General features: G+C 42.0%; 2 protein-coding genes across 4 annotated transcripts in view; one reads left to right on the top strand and one right to left on the bottom strand.

The window, feature by feature from the left end:
• The window catches only part of SULT4A1 (sulfotransferase family 4A member 1), a 31247-nt gene extending 25989 nt beyond the window's left edge, over nt 1–5258 (bottom strand). For both annotated transcript variants that reach the window (XR_008463487.1, XM_054183659.1), the window contains exon 1: nt 4901–5258. Coding sequence is in view for 1 of the 2 variants with exons in the window: in XM_054183659.1 (XP_054039634.1) it covers nt 4901–5069 (169 nt within the window). In the remaining variant the exon portion in view is untranslated. The remainder of the gene's footprint in view (nt 1–4900) is intronic.
• Nucleotides 5259–5453: 195 nt separating this feature from the next.
• The window catches only part of LOC128904139 (1-acylglycerol-3-phosphate O-acyltransferase Pnpla3-like), a 49948-nt gene continuing 31995 nt past the window's right edge, over nt 5454–23406 (top strand). Inside the window, exon 1 of one of the 2 annotated variants that reach the window (XM_054188059.1) lies at nt 5454–5646. The gene's annotated coding sequence lies outside the window, so the exon portion shown is untranslated. Of the gene's footprint in view, nt 5647–6250; nt 6332–23406 lie in introns of those variants that run through there. The other variant, XM_054188060.1, reaches the window with a different exon arrangement.

Raw genomic sequence — 23406 nt, forward strand, 5'->3', positions numbered from 1 at the left:
AGACAAAGAAAAACTACATGTGTCTACATCCCCAATGGTTCAAGTCTCCCTTCGCCTGAGTGTAGTAACTTTTGAGTGCTGAGTCTGATTCGAAGAACATTCTAGATGTTCATGACCAGAAGTCTATTAATTTTAGTGAAGAATCACACAAGAAAAGTGGGGTTTACATGATACCCTCTGTACCTGGTTCACAGCCCAGCAGCTGATTGCCACTACAGTAATGGTCAATGGACCAAAAAACTGTTTCCCCATAACAGAATAAAAACCTGGGGGACATAGTGTCCCTGGCATGAAAAGAGTAACAGGAATTATGGTACAAGGGAAACGGACCATGGAAGGATGCAGACAGAGCACCTGACAGGTGGCAGAGAATGGGGAAAGACATGATGAACAGAGCTCCTCCCATCAGTCAGGGAAAGGACTAGGGCATACAGGTGTTCCAGCAAGAGGTGGTGTTTGATTCAGGAGTGCTGGAAATAGCAGAGGATAAAAGAGTGGTATGCACGCAGTGGGAGAGGCACACAGGAGGTGACAGAAAACTCATAGCGCATGCAATGCACTTTACCAACAGATACACTGAGAAGTATGACCTTCTTCGGTATGTACAGAATCTTTTACGCAAACAAAATAATGGACAACTCAATTTAACTTTCTCTGCTTGATTTCATACAACACTGGAAGTAAGTGTTAAAGAATTTGAAAGAGGAGAATTCAATGAAGGTACACAAAGGAAAACTGTTCTTGAACTGATCTGCAAATTCACTGTTGGCACTTCATTAAGCCAAAGGCCTAGAGTCAGCCATCATATTCCCTACAAGCTAATAGGTAGTTATAAAAATCCACTGCTGCAAGGAAAATCCAGAATGTGACCTATAAAAAAAACTAACACACCCAGACAGGTAGAGGCCATATCCAGCACTTGCTCTTCTGACCTGATGCTGGGCACTAAACACAAGAATTCTGGACTTGAAGCTGGTATTTGCCCAACAACTGACATTTTCTCACACAAAATTATTTGGCAAAATAATCAACATGGGAGAGACAGCTTCATTATTAATGTAAATAGCTCACTTTCTCAAATTACCAATTTTGCAAAAGGCATTAATTTGTGGGCTTTGACCCAAGAATGCAAAACGCACATTCATTCAGAACAGATACAAGATGGTATTAAGAGAGCTACTGCACACCACTTGAGACTAAAGCAAATGGACAGATCATGTACAGTCAGGGGTTAGTGTCATAAGACACAGCAAAATACTAAGTGAACCTGGACTCAATACTATACTTTAGGGACTGATTTAATTCTACTGAAATTGTTGACCTTAACAGACAGCTAATCTAGCTCTTGGCATGGTGACTGAGGGAATACCATGAAAGAATTTGCTTATTAATTCTGTAATTTAAGTTCATAGAGAAGAATTTTAATTTTCAAGAAGGATACAAAAAGCCCACCGTATGAGAGGGTTCAAGGAAAGCTGTGACAGAAGCACAGTATTTCCTATGAACGTTGCATTTGTGTCTTATCTGTGAAGCAATCTGTTGCATGAGCTCCTATTATTTAATGCTATAGAGAACGGTATTCCATTTTACGTTGGCAGCTACTGTAAATCTCATTGCCTCCCATTCAGCCTACCCATTCTGTACTACAGTTACATGAAAGATGAAACTTGTGATTTCATTTCAAGAGTAGTAGTACACCTGACTTTAAATTATGCACCATGATAAAAAGGTTTTCTCTAATTACAGTTCTACTATATACACATGCATAAGCGTATATGCACATTCACATATTTACATGTCTAAAGGAGTCTCTGGGTTTCAGGCATAAGCTTCTCCTAGCCCAGCAGCTCCCAAAAGCTGTTACCATTGATTGGACACAGGTGTTAAGAATAATTCAAGATATAAGGAGTATCAGTTTTTAGGTATCCATCAGTGGAAATCACATTAAAGCAGATTCATTTTCCATTAGGCTTATTACATTATTCCCAGTAAAGCCACTACCATATTCAATTTTCTACCATTATTGGACGAGCTTTTTCTGGGGTCACTCCCAATTTACCAATATCTGTAACTATTTCCAAGCACTATCTTCATTTCATATGTTTAGACTTGTATTGTCTGGTCTTGCAGAGTATCACGTCTTCAAAATGGCACACATAGTACTTCATCAGTCCCTAGCATTACTGAACCAGTCCCAACCCTATAAGCCACTTGTGTATTTTCTTCACTAGATAAACCAACATATGGTCAACAGCCACTGATGGAGCCTTCTGCTATTAGATTGTAACATAGGGCTCAGTAAGAGCTAGAAGCTCCAGCCTCTCACACATCCAGCAGAAGGCCTTGTTTGTATGTTTTCTACAGTTTGAGCAGATGGGGAGCTGGTGAAACGCTGAACAAAACTGATTTCCTGAAGAACAACAAAAAAGTTTTCCATTTAACCTATCTGACATTGGTGCATTTTTCTTTTCCTAAAATTCTGTCGTCAAAAACATGCTTGCTATTTTGTTCAAACGTAATTTATTAACAGAAGCTAGCCAAGTGACCCCAACCATGTTTTATCTTTATAGATTACAAGTGAGCCAAAGTATTTCACCCCAAATAATTACATTTTGTGTATGAAATCTGCTTTGTAAACTTACTTTTTTGATTACAGTAACATTATGAAAATTCTGATTAGCTCCAGTAAGCAGAAAAATCTTTGTCAATGCTACTGATAGACGGGAAGACGAAGTTGTAGTTAAGGTAATGCAGAGGACCTTGGGGTTCTGGATTCCATTTCTGGCTTTACTGTAGACTTCCTGCATGACCTTCACTAAATCAATAGGAACCATATTAAAGCACCCTAATTTCTACTGATATGCCTGTCTATAGTCAGCATACCCCTTTGATAGTTGATTCACAAGCCCTAAATAAGGTACTGAGCTGTAAGCCACATAGGATCAGCTGACAAAACAAGTTCCAAGAGTCTCAGTAGACTTCAGGCCACCTAAAGCTGGACCTTGCAGACATTTTTATTATCTAGAGCCTACTCCCATGACAAGGACATCAGACTCCTCGAGATCTAAGTATTCTCCCTCCTGCTAAGTAAAATGCTACGGCACCTATTTTGATCCCAAAGCTGATCCCCCCAGCTCTTCCACACACAACACTGTACCTTCAGTTTTGGCGCCCCAGTTCTCAATCTTCCCCTTCCTTCTTCCACAGTGCCTGATAGTAAATCCTCTTGTAGTACACACTGCCACTAACTTTGTAAGTGCACAGTTCCCTGTCACTGGCCTCAGTGGGGGCCCCAAGAGACTTAATATGATTTTGCTATTCTCACAAAATAATAGCAAATTTAAATACGATTATGCAAGCTGGCTTTACACGGCCAACTGTATAGCCATCAAAACTAAGCTATTGCCAGATGACATATTAGTTATATTGTGCCTGGCTGCTGGAAACAGAAGTTAGCTGAGCATATTTAACGATCCACCAATATGAAGTTGGGGTGCTGTACTAACACAGGAACATTGTAAACCCAGATTCACAAAACTGAAATCTTAAAAGTGAAAGAATTAAAGAGTGTTCTTGCTGCATGCTATGAATCTTTAAGAAAATAGTTTAAAAGAACAATAAAGATGCAGCTATCTGCTCCTAATCCTAGCATTTTAGGGGCCATCCATCTACATACTATCCCTTATCTAATGTATGCATCTATCAAGCTCTAGCCCGTCTTCAACAGCCGAAAAACCACAAATACTTGAAACTGCTTGAGAAATGACAACGTAATAGATGCTACATTGTAGAAAGCGTGTGTTTGAAGCTGCACACCAAGAAATAGAAAGATGTTCACTGTTCATACAAAAAACAATGAAGTAAGTTAGAAACCTACAATACTGAAGCATCATTTTACAAGGGTATTTACAGAGCTAATATCTGTTATCTCCAGTGGACTTTGAATTTTCTAGAAAAAGATCATCTTATTGCCCGGAAAAAAGTCACTCAAGAAAGAGTCTACCCACCCCTGCTCACTTCTGGTTTTATCAGGTGCGTTACAAAGCTACCATATTGTCTGCCTCTCTGCAGGCAGCATTTTATCCATGTTAATTCTGTTTGAACCTTTTCGCTTGGAAACGGAGAGGATAAGAAACTGAGACACAGGGTATTAAAAACAGACATCCGAAAGGTATAAAGCGGCCAAACGACGCATTTTCTGGAGAAACGCACACTTATCCTGCAAACAGGAGATATTTCTGGTAATTTAGGCAGTGCAGCGAGAGCGTACTTTTGAGCACATGTTCTCCCAGAACGATCTGGGCGGCCTCCTCGGGAGCATAATACGGCGCTCTGCGGAGCTGACAGCAAACCTGTATGTGACATTAGAAATCTGTATGCACGCTACATACGTTCCCGCTTTTCTACACGTATGCTGAGCGAGATCTCCCTTGCCTGGAGCAGCATCTTTACCCCCGAGCAGTTCAGCTGGCTGGCACCGGGACCAGGGAGGCGAGGACCACCGCCACCAGCAGCAGCGCCTGGCGCTGACTCGTATCTAAACTCAGTGGGTAGCCACAAGGCCAGGGAGCTGCACGCCCCACCCGCGCCGGGCAAGTGCCCTCAGCTCGGAGGGCCTCCAGGAGCCACCGGCCTGAAGGGCAGCCCCTCTCCGCAGAGGGGAGGGTGCAGGCCTCGCCCCGGCCTTCCGCGGGGGCGCACCGCCCGCCGGGGGGGGAAGGCGGCCGCGGGGCCGGGACCGAGGGGGTGCCTCTCGCCCCTCCCGGTGCCAGCTGCCCCGTCAGCGAGGAGGGGGGAGAGGAGAGGCCGCCCCCGCCAACTCCCCAGCGCCAGCCCCAGCCCCGGCGGCGGAGGGAAGGGCGGGGGGAAGGAGGGAAGGAAGGGGAGGGTGCCCGCCTACCTGATTTGGGGTAGGTGACAATCCAGACGTCGCTGTCCCTCACCGGGAAATTGGCGATCTCCTCCATCTTGCCCCGGCAGAAGGGCGGCAGCCGCACCCCATTGTACTCGAAGTACTTGCTCTCGAACTCCCCCGGCGTGCTGGGGGTCTCGGCCTCGCTTTCCGCCATCCTCTTCCCTGCCGGGGGCGGAGGCGGGGAAGGAAGGGGCGAGGTGTGCGTTCCGGCGGGCGAGCGGCGGGCGCGACGCGGTAGCCCCGGCACGCCCCCACGCACGCACCGGGAACGGGGCGGAGGGTGGGGGGGAGGCCGCGTAACGCCGCGCCGCCCGGCGGCGCATGGGCTGCCGCGCGGGGTGATGTCATGCGCGGCACCCGCAGCGCGCGGCGCCAACGGCCGGTAACGGTCGGCCGGTAACGGTCGGCCCGCCGCAGCGCCCGCCCGGCGGGGAGAGGGGCTGAGGGGAGGGGAGGACAGCCGGCTGTCCTCCCCTCCCCTCAGCCCCTCTCCCCGCCGGGCGGGCCGCCTCACGCACAGGGAGGACCTGCCTTCCCCGCTTTCTCCTCAGAGCTCAGCCCTCCGTGCTGCGGCAGCGGCCCCGGGCACTGTTCCATTGCCAAGGCCCGGCCTCAAATTGGGCAGAGAGTGGCTGGGGAGGTGTGCGGATGAGGGGGATGAGCAGCAGCAGCAGTCAGGTGCTTCAGGGAGTCGTTGCGGTCCTTGCGCTGAACCCAAGCACAATGCATAGGTGGGTAAAGGAGTAAAGAAGGGGGCATACCCCCACCTTTTTTAGCAAGAGAGATTGTTCCCTCCTTGCAGGTTTTTTTTACACAATAAACCCTTTATACTGGTTCCCTCTTCCTAATCTCTTGGATGCCACCTCTCTGTATCTAGTAAGGTAGCAGCTTTCATGACAGCATGGGGCACCTTGCAGGTGGGCTCAGGCCTCAGCACCCAGTCCATCCCCTGCCAATTCTAACTTGCTCCCTGGCGTTCCCAGGCTGGTATCAGAACTGACTCATTAACTTACCATGCTTGCTAGTTATTAGGCAGCAGAAACTACCCCTATCCCAACGCTGCTGGGGGCTGGTTAGTGGGGGCACAGCCCTGCCCATACCGTAGCTGCTGTCTGCTCATCCCTCCTATTAGAGCAGCTCCAATCCCACTGCTCCCAGTAGCACAAATAAGAGAGAGCTGGGGCAGATCTCAAATAGCACTTCTAGATGGGCTTATGGACAAGATAGGCCAGGTGCTGCTGTTCAGCATATTTAAGGCCTATTGGTGTCTGATGGGAAGGTATAAAAGCTCTTAACTTCCCTTAATACCTGTTTATGCTACAGAAATGAAGACTGTTTTGGCTGTTTGGTCTAGCATGAATGAAAAGCTGCCAGCAGCAGTTCAACAAAATTAAGACTTCTGTTAGTTCCAAAAAGGTTTGTGAAGAGTTTTGGTTTAATTTACTCTTATTAGCCTTTTAATGACTGATTTTTTTTTTATGTTTAATTATGTATGTTTCTGTAACAGTCCTAAAATATAATAGAAGTTCTTTGAAAGCTTCAGATACAAAGTGTCTGTAACAATGTGCATTTGAAAGAAAGAAAATAAGCATATAAAGCAGTAAAGCAAGAGAAGAGGGTACAACGATTTGGAAAATACATATCTCTAACTACTAGAGAGTAAATAATAGCTAATTTCAATTGAGATTACTGAATTGTGAACAGCAAGTAGCTGGAGGTTGTGTGTCCTGTCAAACTGTCCCTCCTATGGGAGCAACCTCATGAAAAGCAACAGTGCAAACAGCTGAGGGCAGTCTGCTTTCAGCCTTTATAGTTCCATCTACCAACATATATAAATCAACACTTTTACTGCAGTTTACTTACATTTGTTCATATTAATAGTAAACTGCAGATACTAAAATTATGGTTAGAGTAGATAGGAAAGTCCACCAAAAACTAAAATCAAATTATTGTTTCATTGAATTAAAATGGTTTGCAGGGAATATGTTAGGGGGAAAAAAAAAAACCCAAACCTAAAAACCAACCTTAGAGAGAAAAATTCAACCAAGTCAGTGGCTGACTAGTAAGACTTGCCCTAATTATGGCAATAATAATGCAGGTTCAAGTTCCTGTGATACTAAGTTTAGTTTTGAGCTTCTTCAAGATGCTGAAATCAGAATTATCTGTTGACATCTAAAAGAACTTTCCCAATTTAAAAAAAAAAAATTGATAAAAAGGGAGTTGACAAGAATAATGGGCAGCTGAGCAGTTGGTATTCTGTATTTTAAGATAATATTGTAAACTCAGAAGCAACTGACATTCTGGCACCAGTGCCTGTTCATTTCTTTCCTATGGTATTTTAAATGGTCTGATTTCTTCTTTTCCTTACTTAAAAAAATTACAACTTTCTATGTAGAGTAGAGTTGTGTGGTTTTCTAGCCAGCCTTTGAGGTGAAACTTATTAGATGTTTCTGATGATTAAAAACATTAAGCTATATTAGTAATAGATAACATTAAAATCCAAAAAAATGGGCAGACTTGAATTATAGTCTCTGTTACTTTTTAAATTTTAATTTAGTTTTTAAATTTCTAACTTACTCAGGCATGGCCTTTGCTCCATACATCAAATGGAAAGAGCCATATTGACAACAGAAAAACCTCTGTTTCTGTTTTCTCTTTAATAGAGTTGTACAAATGTGTCTTAGCATGGAATATCAGCTTCTGTAGAGCAAAAAGCCAGGAAGGCATTACCACAAGGGACATAACAATAATTGGAGCTACCTCTTTAGCAATGGATGCTTTCACTTACCTTACGATGTTTCAAATCAAAGAGCAATTGGAGCCCAATGTGGCTGAGAAACCAGGTGTCCTGGATTAACTGCATTTGGAAAGATCATCCCTGTGTTACAGGTGCAGTAAATCCTAATGTAGGGATGTTGGACCTGTAGTGCACAAACTGCACAGCTGATGTATAGATGTAGATATTAAGCATATGGTATTTACTGCATGCATGCAGATCACTGGCCCAGTGCTTACTCAGATCTGATATATCTGAGACACATCAGATTTGCTGGGAATTCAAAGACAGCTGAATTACAAAATGCACGAAAGCCATTTGTTTAGGAATTCCGTGTGAAACAAGACTATAATCAGTATGTTGTGCTCAGAGGCAGTCCATCATTCACCAACAGGGTAGTCGACAACAAAAGTGGTGAAGCTCGTAGACCATCATTCAGTTTCCAAAGGGTATATGCAAACAACCTGAGGATGATCCAGTATTAGAGCTAAATACAAATCAAGTAGCAGATGAACCACCCTGGAGTGTTTCACTTACCTTCCAACTAGAGAGGAGGAGTTGTGGAGGGAATCAGAATATATAGCCTTCAAAGTAATTTTCAGTAGATTGCTTTTTTGCTTAAAAGAAAAATTTTAGCAGTATCTCAGTCTATTTGAATGTTTTTCCAGCTTCTTCAGTAACACTTAGACCATTCTATACTGTAACTGATCCCAGAATGTATAGCTATTCAGTGTCCCCATGAAGTAGCAGAAAGAAATGTAGGTAAAAACGTTTGGGTTCTCTCACAATGATGTAAACTGGGACCAACTTCACAGAAGTCACTAGACTTCCCCTCTGTATAAAACTTGGGTAAGACATGGGAAAAGATGATCTTAGAAAAAGAATGAAATGCTGACCTTAGGAAAATGTTGTCACTTTAAGATCTGTGAAAGTAGGTTTTAACACTGGAAACAGCCTGTCTGTTCCTCTCCTGTTTGGGTATGTCTGTATTTCTGTGGTCTGTTACTACAAAAAGTGCTCCTATACCTTTGTACTGAAGAGTCAGAAGGTGTCTCCTTGTCTTTGCTGTCAGATGTGCCTACTTATTACCTGAAGATGCTGTAAAGAATGTCCTTGTCTTGAGATGTGTTGTGATTTTGGCTGGGATAGAGTTAACTTTCTTCCTAGTAGCTGGTATAGTGCTGTGGTTTGGATTTAGTATGAGAATAATGTCAATAACATGCGGATGTTTTAGTTGTTGCTAAGCAGAGCTTATACTAAGTCAAGGACTTTTCAGCTTCTCATACTGCCTTGCCAGTGAGGAAGCCGGAAGTGCACAAGGAGTTGGGAGGGGGCACAGCAAGGACAGCTGACCCAAACTGGCCAAAGGGATATTCCATACCATATGATGTCATGCTCAGTATATAAACTGGGGGGGCAGCCACTGCTCAGGCACTGGCTGGGCATCAGTCAGCGGGTGGTGAGCAATTGCATTGTGCATCACTTGTTTTGTATATTTTATTATTATAATCTTTTCCTTTGCTGTCCTATCAAACTGTCTTTATCTCAACCTATGATTTTTACTTTTTTTTTCTGTTGTTCTCCCCATCACACTGGGGGCAGGGAGGGTAAACGAGTGGCTGTGTAGTGTTTAGTTGTTGGCTGGGCTTAAACCACAACAACGTGTGCATACTGTTGCACACACAAAAGTGGGGTTTCAGCTTTCAAAATCTTATCTCATGAGAAAAGATACATCTGGTAATGTTTTATCTTACCTTTTTATTAAACCATTGTAACAACAACCTGTGTCAAGGTTGGAGGGGCATGTTCAGAGGAAGATAGACTTGTTGGGGTGCCAACTGCACACGTGAAATCTGTAAATGCTACCATGAGTATTGCATGAAGCTGGCGTAGTGATACCCTAACAACAGCATGTGATATTGTATTAATGCAGTAAACAGCTGTCCAGTAGATTGGTGTTTATAAAACACTGCTGTCTGCTAGTGGTTTATGTTTGTTCAGTGTGTACACATGATCTTTCAGGAATGTTTCTTACTGACTCGGCCCAAATATGAGCCATATCTGTGAGGTCTGAGCACATGATCCTGACACAGTATTTAATTCTCCTAGTGAATATGGCTTAGGATCAAGCCATCGATTGTCACTTGCCATCTTTTTTTTTTTTGTCTCTGCTACTTTTAACAGTATGAGGGATGGGTGCTCTGACCTCATAGCTGGGATGCTAATGAATCTGATCCCTTTTCTTCTAGGTTTTCTATGTAACCTTAACTAAAACTGTCTCCCCGTGCTTGAACTTCCACCTGTCAAAACAGTGCAAGTACTGTAATCCTCCTCACAAGGCTATCTGAAGAGAAGTCTCTTGCCTCTCATTACCCAAGCACAATATTCAAGGTCTTTCTAGGAGCGAGATTGATGCAAATCATGATTTCTTTGATGTGATCCTGATCAATATGGTCAGAATGCAAAGGTTTTAATTTCTTGCTATATTATAACTAGTACTTGAAACAAGAGCTAGTTGCTCTGGGCCCAAGACTGCAGAAGACCACTGTCCTGGTTTGAGTTCAACCACTCAGCAATGCAAATCAGTCAATGTGCCAACTCTGAGACAGGTCCTTACCGTATGATATTTTTCACAAATTTACAGTGCTTCTAAAATTATACTCTACAGCATTTCAAATTCAGTAGACTTGGATTATGAGTACCTGTAGACATAATGTATCACTTTTATTCTTAGCACTACATTTCCCAGCAGGCTATGTAGGGGAAAGACTTTCAGACAAGCTGAGTTTGCCTTACCAGCAGCATAAGGAAACATGTGGTCACTTTGCTGATGCATCATATACATTACGCATGCAATGAGAGCAGGAACATAAAAAGGCAAGTAACCAAAAATAATCAGCCAGCTGTGGTATCACTTCAAAGGAAAAACACAAGAGGTGCACCAATATTTTCAGTGAGTAAAAGCAAAGATTACATGAGAGGAAGATGAGCAGCAGATAAGTCAGCACTGCAGAATTGTTTTCCTGAGAGGTCAGAATTGCAATTTTGTAAACCCCTACCACAAATTGTGCAATGATAACTCCAACAACCAAGACAGTATGAGATACCTTGCATAACACCATTAGCCACACTGTAAATATTTCCCCAATGGGTTGTAGATGGCTTTAGCTATCTGCATATTTGCATGTCCATTACATCCTCCCACAACTTTGATTTTTTTTTTTTTTTGCTATTTTTAACTGCAACTTTTATTCAAAAAGAAGGGCTAATTTTTAATTGGGGGTAATTTTTATAGCATAACTGTTTATGGCTGTGACTGAGCCATAAGGAAAGAAAATTTCTAATTTAATCTGCCCTAGGTATCATTGGAAATGTTCACAATGTGGCCCTGTAGGCACAGTGCTGACCCAGTACATAGGGTATCTGGATTCCAATGCAAACTCTTGCTACTGCCATAGGTGAAGTTGGGTGAGTTACTTTGCCACCCTTTGCTTCAGCCACCCTGCATTTTAAAGGGGAGCACGGACAGTTGATCATATTTGTGTTCTTGGGAGAAAGCACAATTCAATATTGATATATAGCAATGCTATCAAGTAATTATCCTTATTAATGATTAGTCTTATGTTCATTATTTGTGTCATTATTAAAGTTGAAGACAAACAGTTTGGGGATAACTTAAATGGTCACTTAAGACAGGGGCACTGAAGGAAAATGATTGTTTCAAGGTGGTAATTAGTGTGGCTTTCACTGCATTCTTATAGTAACTATTTGTTAGTTTTCAGTGTGTTAGGAGAAGCAGACAACTGAGTGGCCTTTGGATATGCTAGTTTTATTATCTCTGCATAATAAAGGTTGTGCAGCTATCTCATCTAAAACTGGTTTATTTTTGAATGACGCTGTGCTTTGCAATGCCTACCCTTCAGGCACTTTTGTAAAACCATTCAGACACCTGATCAGCATCTCCTAGCAATTACAGCTTTATAAATCTGGCTTCAAATTTGGAAAAAAAAAAGTGAAAAAGGAATTTAGCTACTATAGCTGTGCAGTCATTTTCACAATGAGGATGTAGATAGCAATAAAAGTTCATAGCAAAGAAAGGAGCTGCTCAGCTGGGCCTCTGAGGAGTGTCTGGAGTTGCTTTAATCATCAACAGGTGTTGATCATGGTTCTAGACTACTTAACACAGAAGGTAGTAAATATGCCCTCCTAGAGTATCTCTTACATGATTTCAGAAAGGTACAGAACAACAGTCTCTGCTATGCATTCGTTACAAAAATTGCCTCACATCAACACAGAAAATCAAATGGATATGCACAGCTGTGAGGCAGCTTTCTGCCTCATTTACTAATGAATTTCTGGGAGAGGAAAGGCCAGAAGGAAGGGATTAGAGAGATTGAGGGGAAACCATTAAAAAAACATCTCTGCTACTGAGGTGTGAGCAAGCTAGAATGTCAGGGAAGAGACAGGAGGATCACAGAAAGGCAACATGAAGGTAGGCAGTCTAGGAAGAGTGGAAGTGCTTACCAGATAGTGGCGTGGAAGGATCTAGGTGCTGAAATTAATGTGGCAGGTTGCTTGAAAGAGTGGGTGATGGCTTGGCACTGAGTCTGCTGCAGTCAGGAGCATTAAAGGTCCCAGAAACATAAGACACAGAAATTGAGGGGAATGGGAAACCGTACAAGGGGCCTAAAAGAAGGTAAGAGCAGATTTAGATAGTAATATGATTCACACTAAACTGCTCTGGATGTTGATTAGGACCTAAGATACAGACATTGAAGAATACATGAATTACATGAACCCTGTCAGTATGAATGTGGCTATTCACATACTTAAAATGACCATGTGCTTTATTGTATTGGTGTGTCAATAATAAAGGTGTTAAAATCTGCAAATTTTGAGTGGGAACAGATAGTAGTAATGTCATTAGTGGCACAACTGACACAATGTTCTGTGTGTTCATGCATGCATAAATCACATACATATGCACATAACTAGTTATCCACAGATTTGAATCAAGCTAGTTATGATAATCAAGAAAATACTCTCACTGTTGATCTCAGTCCTGACAGTTCCTCTGTCAAGTTGTTCTGTCTCTTCTGTTTGCATGTGAGCACATACTCATGACAGTTGTCAAGGTTAGACTCATTCTCAAAGGCACTCCCAGAGAATCCAGTATTGTGAGTTATATCACCTGAGCCTCAAAACATACACCTCAGGAAGTGTGATGAGAAAACCTTTATCAGGGACACTAAGCAACTGGCTCACGTGGCTCTCACAAACGTGCCTGCTTCTTATTTTTAACTCCTGGAAGAGTTCTAGGTTAAGGACTACCTTTGTTCTTGGTGAGACACTAAAGAGCAACAAAATGTGCGTATCGTGTAGACGGCCTAAGAACATAATTCTTACAGACTAGAATCAATGCAAAATCCTCCTTCCTTCTCTTTTGTCAGCATCTTTGGAGCAGGTGGTGCCTGATATATGTTACCTGTGAACTTGAGCTACAACAGTACTGTCATCCAACTCTGTCCTCAGCTGAACCTGTCTCATGAATTCTCAAGACAAAGTAGGCAGTACCATACATGATTTATCATACAGCTAGAGTGCTTCTTCTCAAACTTCAGAGGAAGCTTTGAATTTTTTTTCTGAGTTTGAAATTTGTCTCCTGAGCTGATTTCTAGTCACTTATTTGATTCCTAGGTGTGTGGTGGAGAAAGGGGAGTTTTAAGGGACTATTTCCTCTTCTGTAATTGTAGGCAGTCCAGGATAACAGCCTCTACGGAGTAAATATCCTGTACACCTACCAATTGCTGCTACTGCTGCAGCTGCTCTGAGGAAAAGGGGCTGCTAGATTTTAGCAGAATACTCAGCAGTGGGAAAGCATAGCGATAGGAATGAACTTGAAAAGGCAGAAGGAAGTGTGGTGACGCCTGCCTTGAGGAGGATAGTTACTCAAAGCATCAAAATGTCATTCCTGCTGCTCATGCTGTAGCGAGTACAAGTTGCAGGTGTGGACCACGATCTTGCTGCTTGGTTGAACGTGGAGCAAAGTAAGTCCCTGTGACAGTTATTCCAGACAGTGGTGCAGTAGCAGGCATATTCTGCTGAAAGGGAGGGAGATATTTTTTCATACAAGTGTTTGAGTAACATTTCTTGTTATGTAAATGGAGTGCAGACAGAATAGCTGTAAGCACTTGAGAAATTGCAGCCTAGACTTTCCTCATGTTTTGCTAAGGCTTCTTGTGTGTGTGGTGGCAGCTACTGTAGTATTCTTCAAGATATGTCGTCTTTCTGATCCTACCTGTGCACTCCCTGAAGGCTTGTGTGGCACAGGAAGGGAGAAGCCAGGCTCTTCCTCTATTCTTAACACAAAAAGTCTGTTCAGCAGAGAGTAGGAAGAGATGTGAGCAATGGCTACAGCATCACCTGTATGGATTGAGTAAGGCACAGGCAGAACAATCCTCAATTCCCTGAGGGTCACTACTGACTGAACCTTCCTTGTATATGAGACACCATGGCTGGTTCTGTGAGAACAGCAGTATTAATTCATAGTGGCCTGATCGTACCTAAGTGTCTGTAATGGAGATTTTAAAAAGAACACATTACTACTGTGCATTATTATATGCCAGGCTTCAAGGCCACTCTGCCCTGCAAGTTCTGAAGTGATATACAAATGGAAGAGCAGGCTCTTTTAGTGGCACTTGCTGTATTTGGAAATGAAGTAGTTAATCTTTCAGCTTCCAAATCCATATTGCAAAGTTAAGAGACTTTTGGTTCCAGGTCACCTCCAGCTGCATCCTGATCCTAATACTTATAGCTAGCAATATGGTTCTTCAGAAAAACAGTCACAAGGACTATGGTACAGTATCTGCTGGCACGTGGCAGTATCATGAAAGCACCTTTGAATAGTTCAGATGTAATGTGTCTTCTGCAAATGGCTGCAGTCATCTCCTGTGGGTGGATCTCTAATGAGGACAGAGGTCACAATCTTTCAAGAGTATGTCATATGTTCAGGTGTAACATGACTTATCTTAACTAGACTCATTAATTAGGCTGGCAAATAGCTCTGTATGTTTTTCTTACACCGTATGTTATACCTTCAGTAGCAAGCCTACCTGTTTACCAAATATAATTTGGAGCCTTTGGAATATAGTGACCTGCTATTACACCTAATTACCTTTATTATCATAGTTTAGGTACTGAGTGCTAAGAAAGCATAGATGCTGGGTTTAAAAAAAAAAAAAAAAAAAGGCCAGCAAAACCATAAAACTGCAACTTAAATACTCGATCATGACTCTTATCTCACTAGTTTCTATGGGACTGATCATATGAATTAGGGATGTAGGCTTAGTCTCAAAAAAGAGAAACAATACAAATCTGATGTACTCCAGGAGTTCTGGAGTGTATTGTTCTCTACTACAGTATTGTTCTGAAGTGTAAGCATGTGGATGGGAAATAGAGGTCTTAATTTCTAACCCCAGTTTTGCTCTGACTTACTTGACGTTCCCCCTCAAGTTCTTAAACCTCCCCTTTCTGTACTTATAAAATGTCGCAAATATGTATCTTAGTGTCTCAGAGTCTTTATGACGGATTTACTAAAGCCTCCTCCTTTATAGCAGCCTCTTCTGAGCTAAATGTGAGAGTTTACCAAGTACCCAGTGCTGTGTTATTCCCACCACAAACTCCAGCTCACAATACTTCATACTTGTAGCTTCTGCTACACAGCAGAGCAACTATGACTTTGCAAGACTAGTAAAACTTATTCCTTTTATTTGTCTTCTGCTGTAAGCTTAGTAACTCCACCACTAGAACATGTATGTGTGACCACCTAGTGAGATGAACAGTACAAATCCACCTGGGGAATAAATAGCTGATGCCCATACATTTAGTATAGTTTGTGTAAGACAGGAAGGGGCCATCAGAGTAATAGGAGAAATTAAGGCACAGGGGAGCTACTTTTATGACTTAGGAAATGACTGAGCAAAGACTCACTCCTAGTTGAGAGGCAGCTGCAATGAGCACATAATTAAAATCTTCTGTGGGAATGATATAGAGGAAATAAAATTTTGATCAGGCACTCACACAGAGAGGACAATTGCTAGCGAAAGCGGCTGTTAGATAGAAGCTATTGCCCAAAAAGTTCTGCATTGACAGACTTAGGAGTTTCTGACCTAGTACTGCAAGCTATTCTGGTTGTCTTGTACTTTGTGTGGCTTGTGCAGGAATCCACTCCAGGAGCAGAAGGCAAGGTGTCTGAGTCTGCCTGTGTTCAGACGCTATCTGAACCAACTACATTAAGCCTCAGAAATGTCTCATTTTCTCACAGATGAGCCTTTCTTGTGTTTACGCTGAAGGACCCTGAATGAGGGCCTGAGCAAACATAGATGAAAAAAAATTTTGTGAGAAAGCTTCACGTGCTTTTCTTTTCCACTGCAATAGTCATTACCAGAGTCAGAATTGCTGTGTTTCAAAATGAATCCACTACTTATGTTTCATGTGGCAATATTTCCAGTGCTAGAGAATACACTTAATAGCAGTGTAACTCCAGGCAATTTTTAAAAAAGTGTACAATTTCCTGCACTGCAGTTTCAAACAATGAAATTTATATTCACAGACTGAAACTGCAGTGACTGATGCAACTTCAGATGCTTCTTTCTCTTTCAAGAGGGTGGTTTCCAATTGAGGGCTACAGCTGTAACTATGAGATATCATCCCTCGATACTAGAGACGCATTGAGCATAAACATAAACTGCATTGCTTTTCATCTCTCCTCCGTCACAGGGATGAAGCAGTCTTGGATTTAAAGATGGATTTAAATGGGTTTTGGTTAAAAAAGGGCACCCCATAGCCTAAGTAAATAATATATGAAAGGAGAAAGCAAATAAACAGAAGAGAGAATGGTACTTTAGCTGTAATAGACTCTATTTTCCTGCCCAGTTCTAGGCACTACATGACCTAACCTTTGTAACTCTTGTTTAAACTATCCTTTAATTATACTGTTGCATTTGCAAAAGCCTGGCACATGTCGAAGGGGGCTGTCAGAAGTTACCAAGAAATTCAGGCTGCTAGATTTTGAAAATCTGACCTGAAAGGGAGCGCTCCTTCTTGCACAACAAACTAAATCCATTTCTAGTTGTCCTGCCCCTGGCTTTTCTCCCACTTGATTTATATCAGCATTACGTTCCATGCTGTTATACGCAAATAAAACTGGAAAAAATAAGAAAAAAAAAATTGGCTTAATAGGCCTGAGTTTGGGATTGAGAAACCAGAACCCCTGTTGCCTGTGTATGCACCTTCCATCTACTGAGACTGTAAACTCTCTGTTGGTAATAGAGCTGCATTAATATGTGCTAGACTTGCTTTCTAGATTACTGCTGTTGGCATTACAAAGGAAAAACAGTAGGATTAAGCAAAGCAATACTGGACTACTTGTCACATATTTACTTGTAACTACTGTAACACCTTTCACTTTTTGCTCTATGACAGTTTATATCAGCTAAATACTTGAGCACTGTGTTTTTCCTCCTGTAAATGTCTAGGGATACATTGACCATTAGATCATAACAAATATTAGTTTTAAGTGCAACGGCTCAACCAAAAAAAGGTCTGTCTGTATATATGATTCCTGATGGTTTGCGAGAGGTGGGTGAGCAGTTAGGTCTTAGATCTGCTTTTTGTTCCTTCTCTGTAAAGGAAAGTAAAAGATTTAGAATGAGAAAAACAGGAGTTATATTTTTTTACACATGATATTGCACTAATAATTGAATACAGAGATAACATTCTGTGGTCCTTTGAACCTGCTGTTACCCAGAGAAGTCAAACTACTGAAATACAGAAAACAGACTGAAAGTCAAACAGCATTCAGAGATTTTAACTGCATCTTAGGAGATGCAGCAAGGATTTTTTTGGAGGAACTTCTTTACTCTGAGGGTGGCAGAGCACTGGAACAGGCTGCCCAGAGAGGTGGTGGAGTCTCCAACTCTGGAGACATTCAAAACCTGCCTGGACGCGTTCCTGTGCAACCTGCTCTAGGTGACCCTGCTCTGGTAGGGGGGTTGGACTAGATGATCTCCAGAGGTCCCTTCCAACCCTATGATTCTTTTTTATTACTATGTAGATTGTACTTGCAGGTTCATATATACTTGAGAGGTATGCCTCAGACTTATGAAAATTACATGACTGCAATGCAATGTTCTACTCTGCTCCATAATCTCTTTTCTGATATTTTTGTTTTAAGAATTGTTTCAAGATCTAAAGGTCACTTTATATGGTCTTTCTCTGTATTGTACTCTTTTCTAATTGTGAAATGAACATTTGACAAACTTGGTTGCATTGTCATACTTGCAGCATTGCTCTGAGGATCTAACTTTTTTTGTCATTCCAGGAAACTGGAAATTAATCAAGCTTACTTAACATCAGCAATATTTTTAAGCAAAAGATAAAATCTTTAAATAGAATTAGGACTGTCTCTTAATTAAACCAGCTTTTTTATGTGCATTAAACTTAACCATTCTTGTTGTGAAGCAGTGACAGCACATATCCCTGATCCCACAAAAATCTTAGCATATTAAAGAACAGTTTCAGACTGACATTCCAACGTACTTTCGCTTGATCAGTTCCTTCCCCATCTCCTTTTCCCCATCCTCAGCTGTTCATTCTTGCTTATTTGCTTATGCGCCAGCTTCTCAATTGTGTTGTTTTGACTGCTTTTGTTGCTGCTCGTTCAGGTTGCAAAGTAAACCATGATGAGAGACAATAAGCCGCAGTCTTTTATAAGTTCAGAGTTTTTATTGGGCGGAGGAAATAAAAGGTGTGAGGATGTTGACAGTAAGTGCTTAACTGAGAATGACTTTTTTCTATTAGGGAGTCAGGCTTCTTGTTGGCAGAATATCAGTGAATGGCATACAGAATTTATACAGAAAAAGATTTTTCTTTACAAGAAAACCAGAAATATATATGTATATGTGTGTATATATATGTATGTCTGTATATAGATATGCGTGTATATATAGGAATATTACAACATAGAACTATTCCCTATTGGTACTACAGGGGACTCTTTCTTTGACCTAGAGTCTGTGCACTACTGATGGGCCACAGTAGATGAAAGCGAACAGAATAATCTTGGCAGAAATGGAAACAATCTCATGTGCATTCCATTCTAGAAAAAGAAAAGGATTTATAGTCTATTTTATTGGTAGTACATGGTGACCAGGATGGCAATACTGAAAAAATTTCCTTAGGTTTATTTAGAAAACAGGTAAGTCTTTATGCAGTTCTTTTGCTCTTTTTAAAGGTGACATGGGCATCTGAGGAATTAGTCACTTAACTGCAACTGGAAGATCACAATGAGATCTAGGGACAACTTTCTCTTTTCCACGTTTTCTGTGGATGTTTCTTAGGCAGCTAAATTGGAAGTATGCCCACTTTCTTCAGACCTAGGAAGCAGTACGTTATGGCTTCAGTCAGGAGACTTGGTAAATTTTGAGGACATCTTTGGCCTGGTTTGATTTCTCAGGAAGGGAAAAGGAATAATGGTGTTGGTTCAAGACTGTGTCTGAAGTTCTGGATTCACTTAAGCTAGCAGCAGATAACAAGGAAGGGAATGCATGTATCCCCTCAGTAGGGGACACATCACAGCCAATTTACAAGATTAGGAGCTGTAGGAATGTGGGGCTTTTTTATCAGTATTGGTTGCATTTTGAAAGACTTTTTGAGATCTTGGGCTTAGAGCTGACGGAGTTCTCTACAACTCAGGATGAATAAAGTTCTTGTGAGCAGTTTGGGATATGTACTGGGCAAGCTGTGTACAATAGGCCTCCATCTGACATTGGACCTTTTGTACTTCTAGGATTCATCAACGAGTGATTAACAGCTGGACAGCCAAGAGCTTCTAGCTGGACCTTCCCATCAAACTATGAGAAAAAAACATTTCCCACATGCTCTCTCTGTTGCACATTGAATTTGAATGTAGACTATATGGAATTGTGTTTTACAAAGTGACTGGTAATTTTAGATTTGTCTAAAGACCCTCTCAAACTAGCCACACCCCTACCCCACCAATTTAGAAACTGATCTAGGAAGAGTGGTTTGTCTCTACGTGCTCCTTGAAAGAATTATAGAATTATCAGTTGATAATTCTAATCTCAGTTGACCCATCAGTGGTGACCTACATTAAAATATTTTTAGCTGTAGACTCAACAGACCTCTTAATCCCCCTTTAAGAAGGCATCCATGAAAAGTTTTTTTTTCTGGATTTTTAATTTTCTGTGGGGCAGACTGCCCTTGGAGCACTGATGTTAAGGTCAGGCTTTCACAGCTTATCCATTGCTAATAGATATTTTCTATGAAGAGAATAGATTGCTTGCATCTGACAACAGGAGAAAGTCCCATGTTTTTCAATGTTTCCACTTTGAAAAGCCTTTTGGCCCAGTTAATGGAGACAGCTGCAGCACATGATGGAGGAAGGCTGGAGTGCTGCCTGGTGTTACAGCAAAACAGCAAGGAGTCTGCTACCTACAAAGGTGAAAAGGAAAAGGGCAAGAAAGAGGGGCATTCAAGGACAGGCAGAAGCACAAGTGGTAGCAGTCCTAATGCCAGGGAGATGGTAGTCGTGGTAATGTAAACCCAGCTAGTGTCACCTTCTCTTCTAGCAGTTATTGTAATGAGTCATAGAAAAGAGCAGCTGATGACTCCTGAGCTGGTGCTGCAGCTTGTACAGCTACCTGGGGTCATGAGGAGTCACCCTGCTGTGTTGTAACAGGCTTCCTAAGCCTAGAGGGCAGAGCCAAGCATTTACAAAACATTGCTCCCAAGACTAATGTGTTTGTTTCCAGTCTGCCCTTCTTTTTGTCTTTCTCTCTGACCTTCACCCTGTCCCTTGTCTAGCTAGACACGCCCCTAGGCCAACTTTCTTGCTCCCTGCACGCACCACTATGCCCTCACTCTCTGAGGTCAGAGTACACAGCTCTCAAGTACCTCTTTAAGAAATAACCTCTCATCATGTCAGGATAGCACCTAGAAAGGGAAACCTTGACTTCCATTGTTCCCTTTTATAATGTTAATTGTAATGTTGCTAAACATACCTCAACCTCAGTAACTTTGATGTGAAATGCAACCATTGCGTGGGTGCCTATAGAGCTTTGGATGTGGAAATGCTTGCTGTAGGCTGCAGTAAGGTCTCCTATATGCTTGTCTATGGCAAAGGTTGTGATCAGAGATTTGCCAAAATTTAGTGAACAGCCCAGTAACAGCCAATAAGCATGGACTGAGACAAATCGTATTCACGTCGTGGCAGCTAATCATGAGTGAACCTTGGTATTTCCACAGACTGCACCCTGCTCTTTGGGGACAGGATTTCCATTTCCTCCCCTGCACCGCACCCCCCCCCCAACAGCATTCTCTTGGTACTCATAAAAAGACTGAAAAATGTGAGCAGACATAAAGGTTAGAAAGTATGTCTATAAGCATATATATGTCTATGTAGTTAAAGCATTTATGTTAATAGTTTGTGATCAAATAACCCCTCAGTTTATAAACCTATGATGCAGTGAAAGACCTAAAATTTTATTTCGGTGTTTATGCTGTTCTGTAGGTATATGTATTATTTTTCATGGTACAATGGAAGCAGACAAATCCACATAGAAGTCTTCTCTGAGTAGAGAGGTATTGAAGTATATGCCTTAAATTATGCCAGAAAAACAGTTTACCCTGATGATACACTGAAAATTCCTGTGCATAAGGCATGATTATCTAGCTGAACTTTGAAATGCCCCAGTGAAATCACACTAAACTTCTAGTTCTACTTGGCAAATTTAATGCAAGATAAAGATTAAAGCTACCAAGTGCATTGTCTTTTTGTTTTCTGAATGTGCAGAACTTGTGCTTATGTTGATCTTGGCAACAAATGAGATTAAAAGAGGTCATCTAAAGATAAGATTGCTAATCCCAACTACCTGTAGTCTTTCTTCCTCCTAGTCTCCCTGTTAATCTGCATTTGTACTGCTGTGTGCCTGGTGGGGGAAAAAAGCAATGGTGTTTCTTCTGGGCTAGTCTAGAATCATCTCCCCCCTTCCATGGAGCATCCAGAAGTGATGGAACACTTGCTGCAGTATGAAAAAATTGTTGTTGTGGTTGGAAGAAAAAAAGTAAGCAGTCGCTATAGGAGAGTGAATCCTGTGCCTGACACGTGTTGCAGTACTTATGAGTTTCCTGTGACCTTGCTGTATTTCCTGGGAATTATCAGTATTAGCCTCATCTTTTGTGCAGTGAGATACGTATTATCCCCTTTTAGAGGTGGCAAAGAAGGGGTTAATCTGCTAGCTATCAGGACTGCAATCTTACTCTGAACATCATCTTTTGCTGAAATGAGGAGCACAGTTCAGCTAGATGTAATGGGTGTGGGACTGTGCTTTGCCTAGGTGTGGGTGCACACCAAGGAGGGCTGAGTGGGAAATCAGTGGGAAGCAGGCTGGCAGACAGCGACAGCACTCCCTGTAAGGGGGTGAAATAGGAAATCTTCGTATTCAGAACTTGACTCCAGTGAGATTAAACTTTATTCTTTGCTTTTGAAATTGACTGAAGCAAACAAACTTTGTTTCTTGGGTTCACTAACGTCAATATTTAGTTAGGGAAAGGACAGTCATTTTATTTACTCCTATTTTTGGGGTAATATAATTCATTCCACATGACAAGTCAGGGACAGATCTATCACTGTGGCTAAAGTTGAAGTTAGAGTTTCTCTGAATGTACCAGCTGGGAATTAAGATCAGAGTCTGGTTGTTTCACAACATAATGGACATATCACTCTACAGCCAAATTCCCTACAGCAAGTCAACATTTGGCAGCTGGGAAAGAAGGAGGGGAGTGGTGAGTATGGGGTGATGGTGTGACATGCTGGGCTGGATTAGTAAATTACAAGGGATTAGTGAAGGGAAGGGGAGAAAAGGATTTTGTGCTTTCCCAGTGCATGGACAAGAACTTAAGGCATGAGAAGGTGACGATTACTGGTTTGTACATAACTTAAGATGGTAAAAAATGTAAACGGCGTGGTCTGCTGCAGAATTTCTCAGAAGGTATGCTGGTATTCGGACACCAGAAGTACATGGAGGGGCATCTATGTGTGCCTGGGGTAAATAGAGAGCAGATTTGGGGGTGGAAGGTCGGGGAGGAAAGACCAAAAAACCTACACAGTTTTGTCACAGTAGAGATAGAAACTGCAAAAATCTTCTGAAAGAGCTGAAGGCAGATACAGCAGCAGTCTGGCTTCTGTGGCATGTTTTTTGGGGGAATTGCATAGGAGGTGAAGGTCAGACTCTTCCCATGCCAGAGGCAGCTGACTGACCCACTAACCAGCTTTAGCTGGCACTCTGCTGTGCCCTCTCCCTCGCAACCCCAACGGAGGGAAGCAAGGGCTGCCCACAAGTCACAAGATGAGATGATTATAAATATGCCTCAGCACCCACGGCCTCACTGCACTGACCCCCATCTTAAGGTGAAGCTATGCTAGAGACAGAGCCAATCCACCAGCTGGCCCCTGCCAAGAAGGGAAAGACTACCTCTGGTACTTGTTTAGCTGCTCCTTGCTAAGCCTAACCCAGCAAACTATTCACTTTTGTCTTTCTGAATTTAGCTAATTGAATTGGCTAAGCATAGGATCAGAGAAGTGGCAGGAGAAGGAAAGGAAGAGGGGGAACATGCAAACATGGAAGCAACAGAG

The sequence above is a fragment of the Rissa tridactyla genome, chromosome 1 (genome assembly GCF_028500815.1).
Source record: "Rissa tridactyla isolate bRisTri1 chromosome 1, bRisTri1.patW.cur.20221130, whole genome shotgun sequence".
Taxonomy (NCBI): domain Eukaryota; kingdom Metazoa; phylum Chordata; class Aves; order Charadriiformes; family Laridae; genus Rissa; species Rissa tridactyla.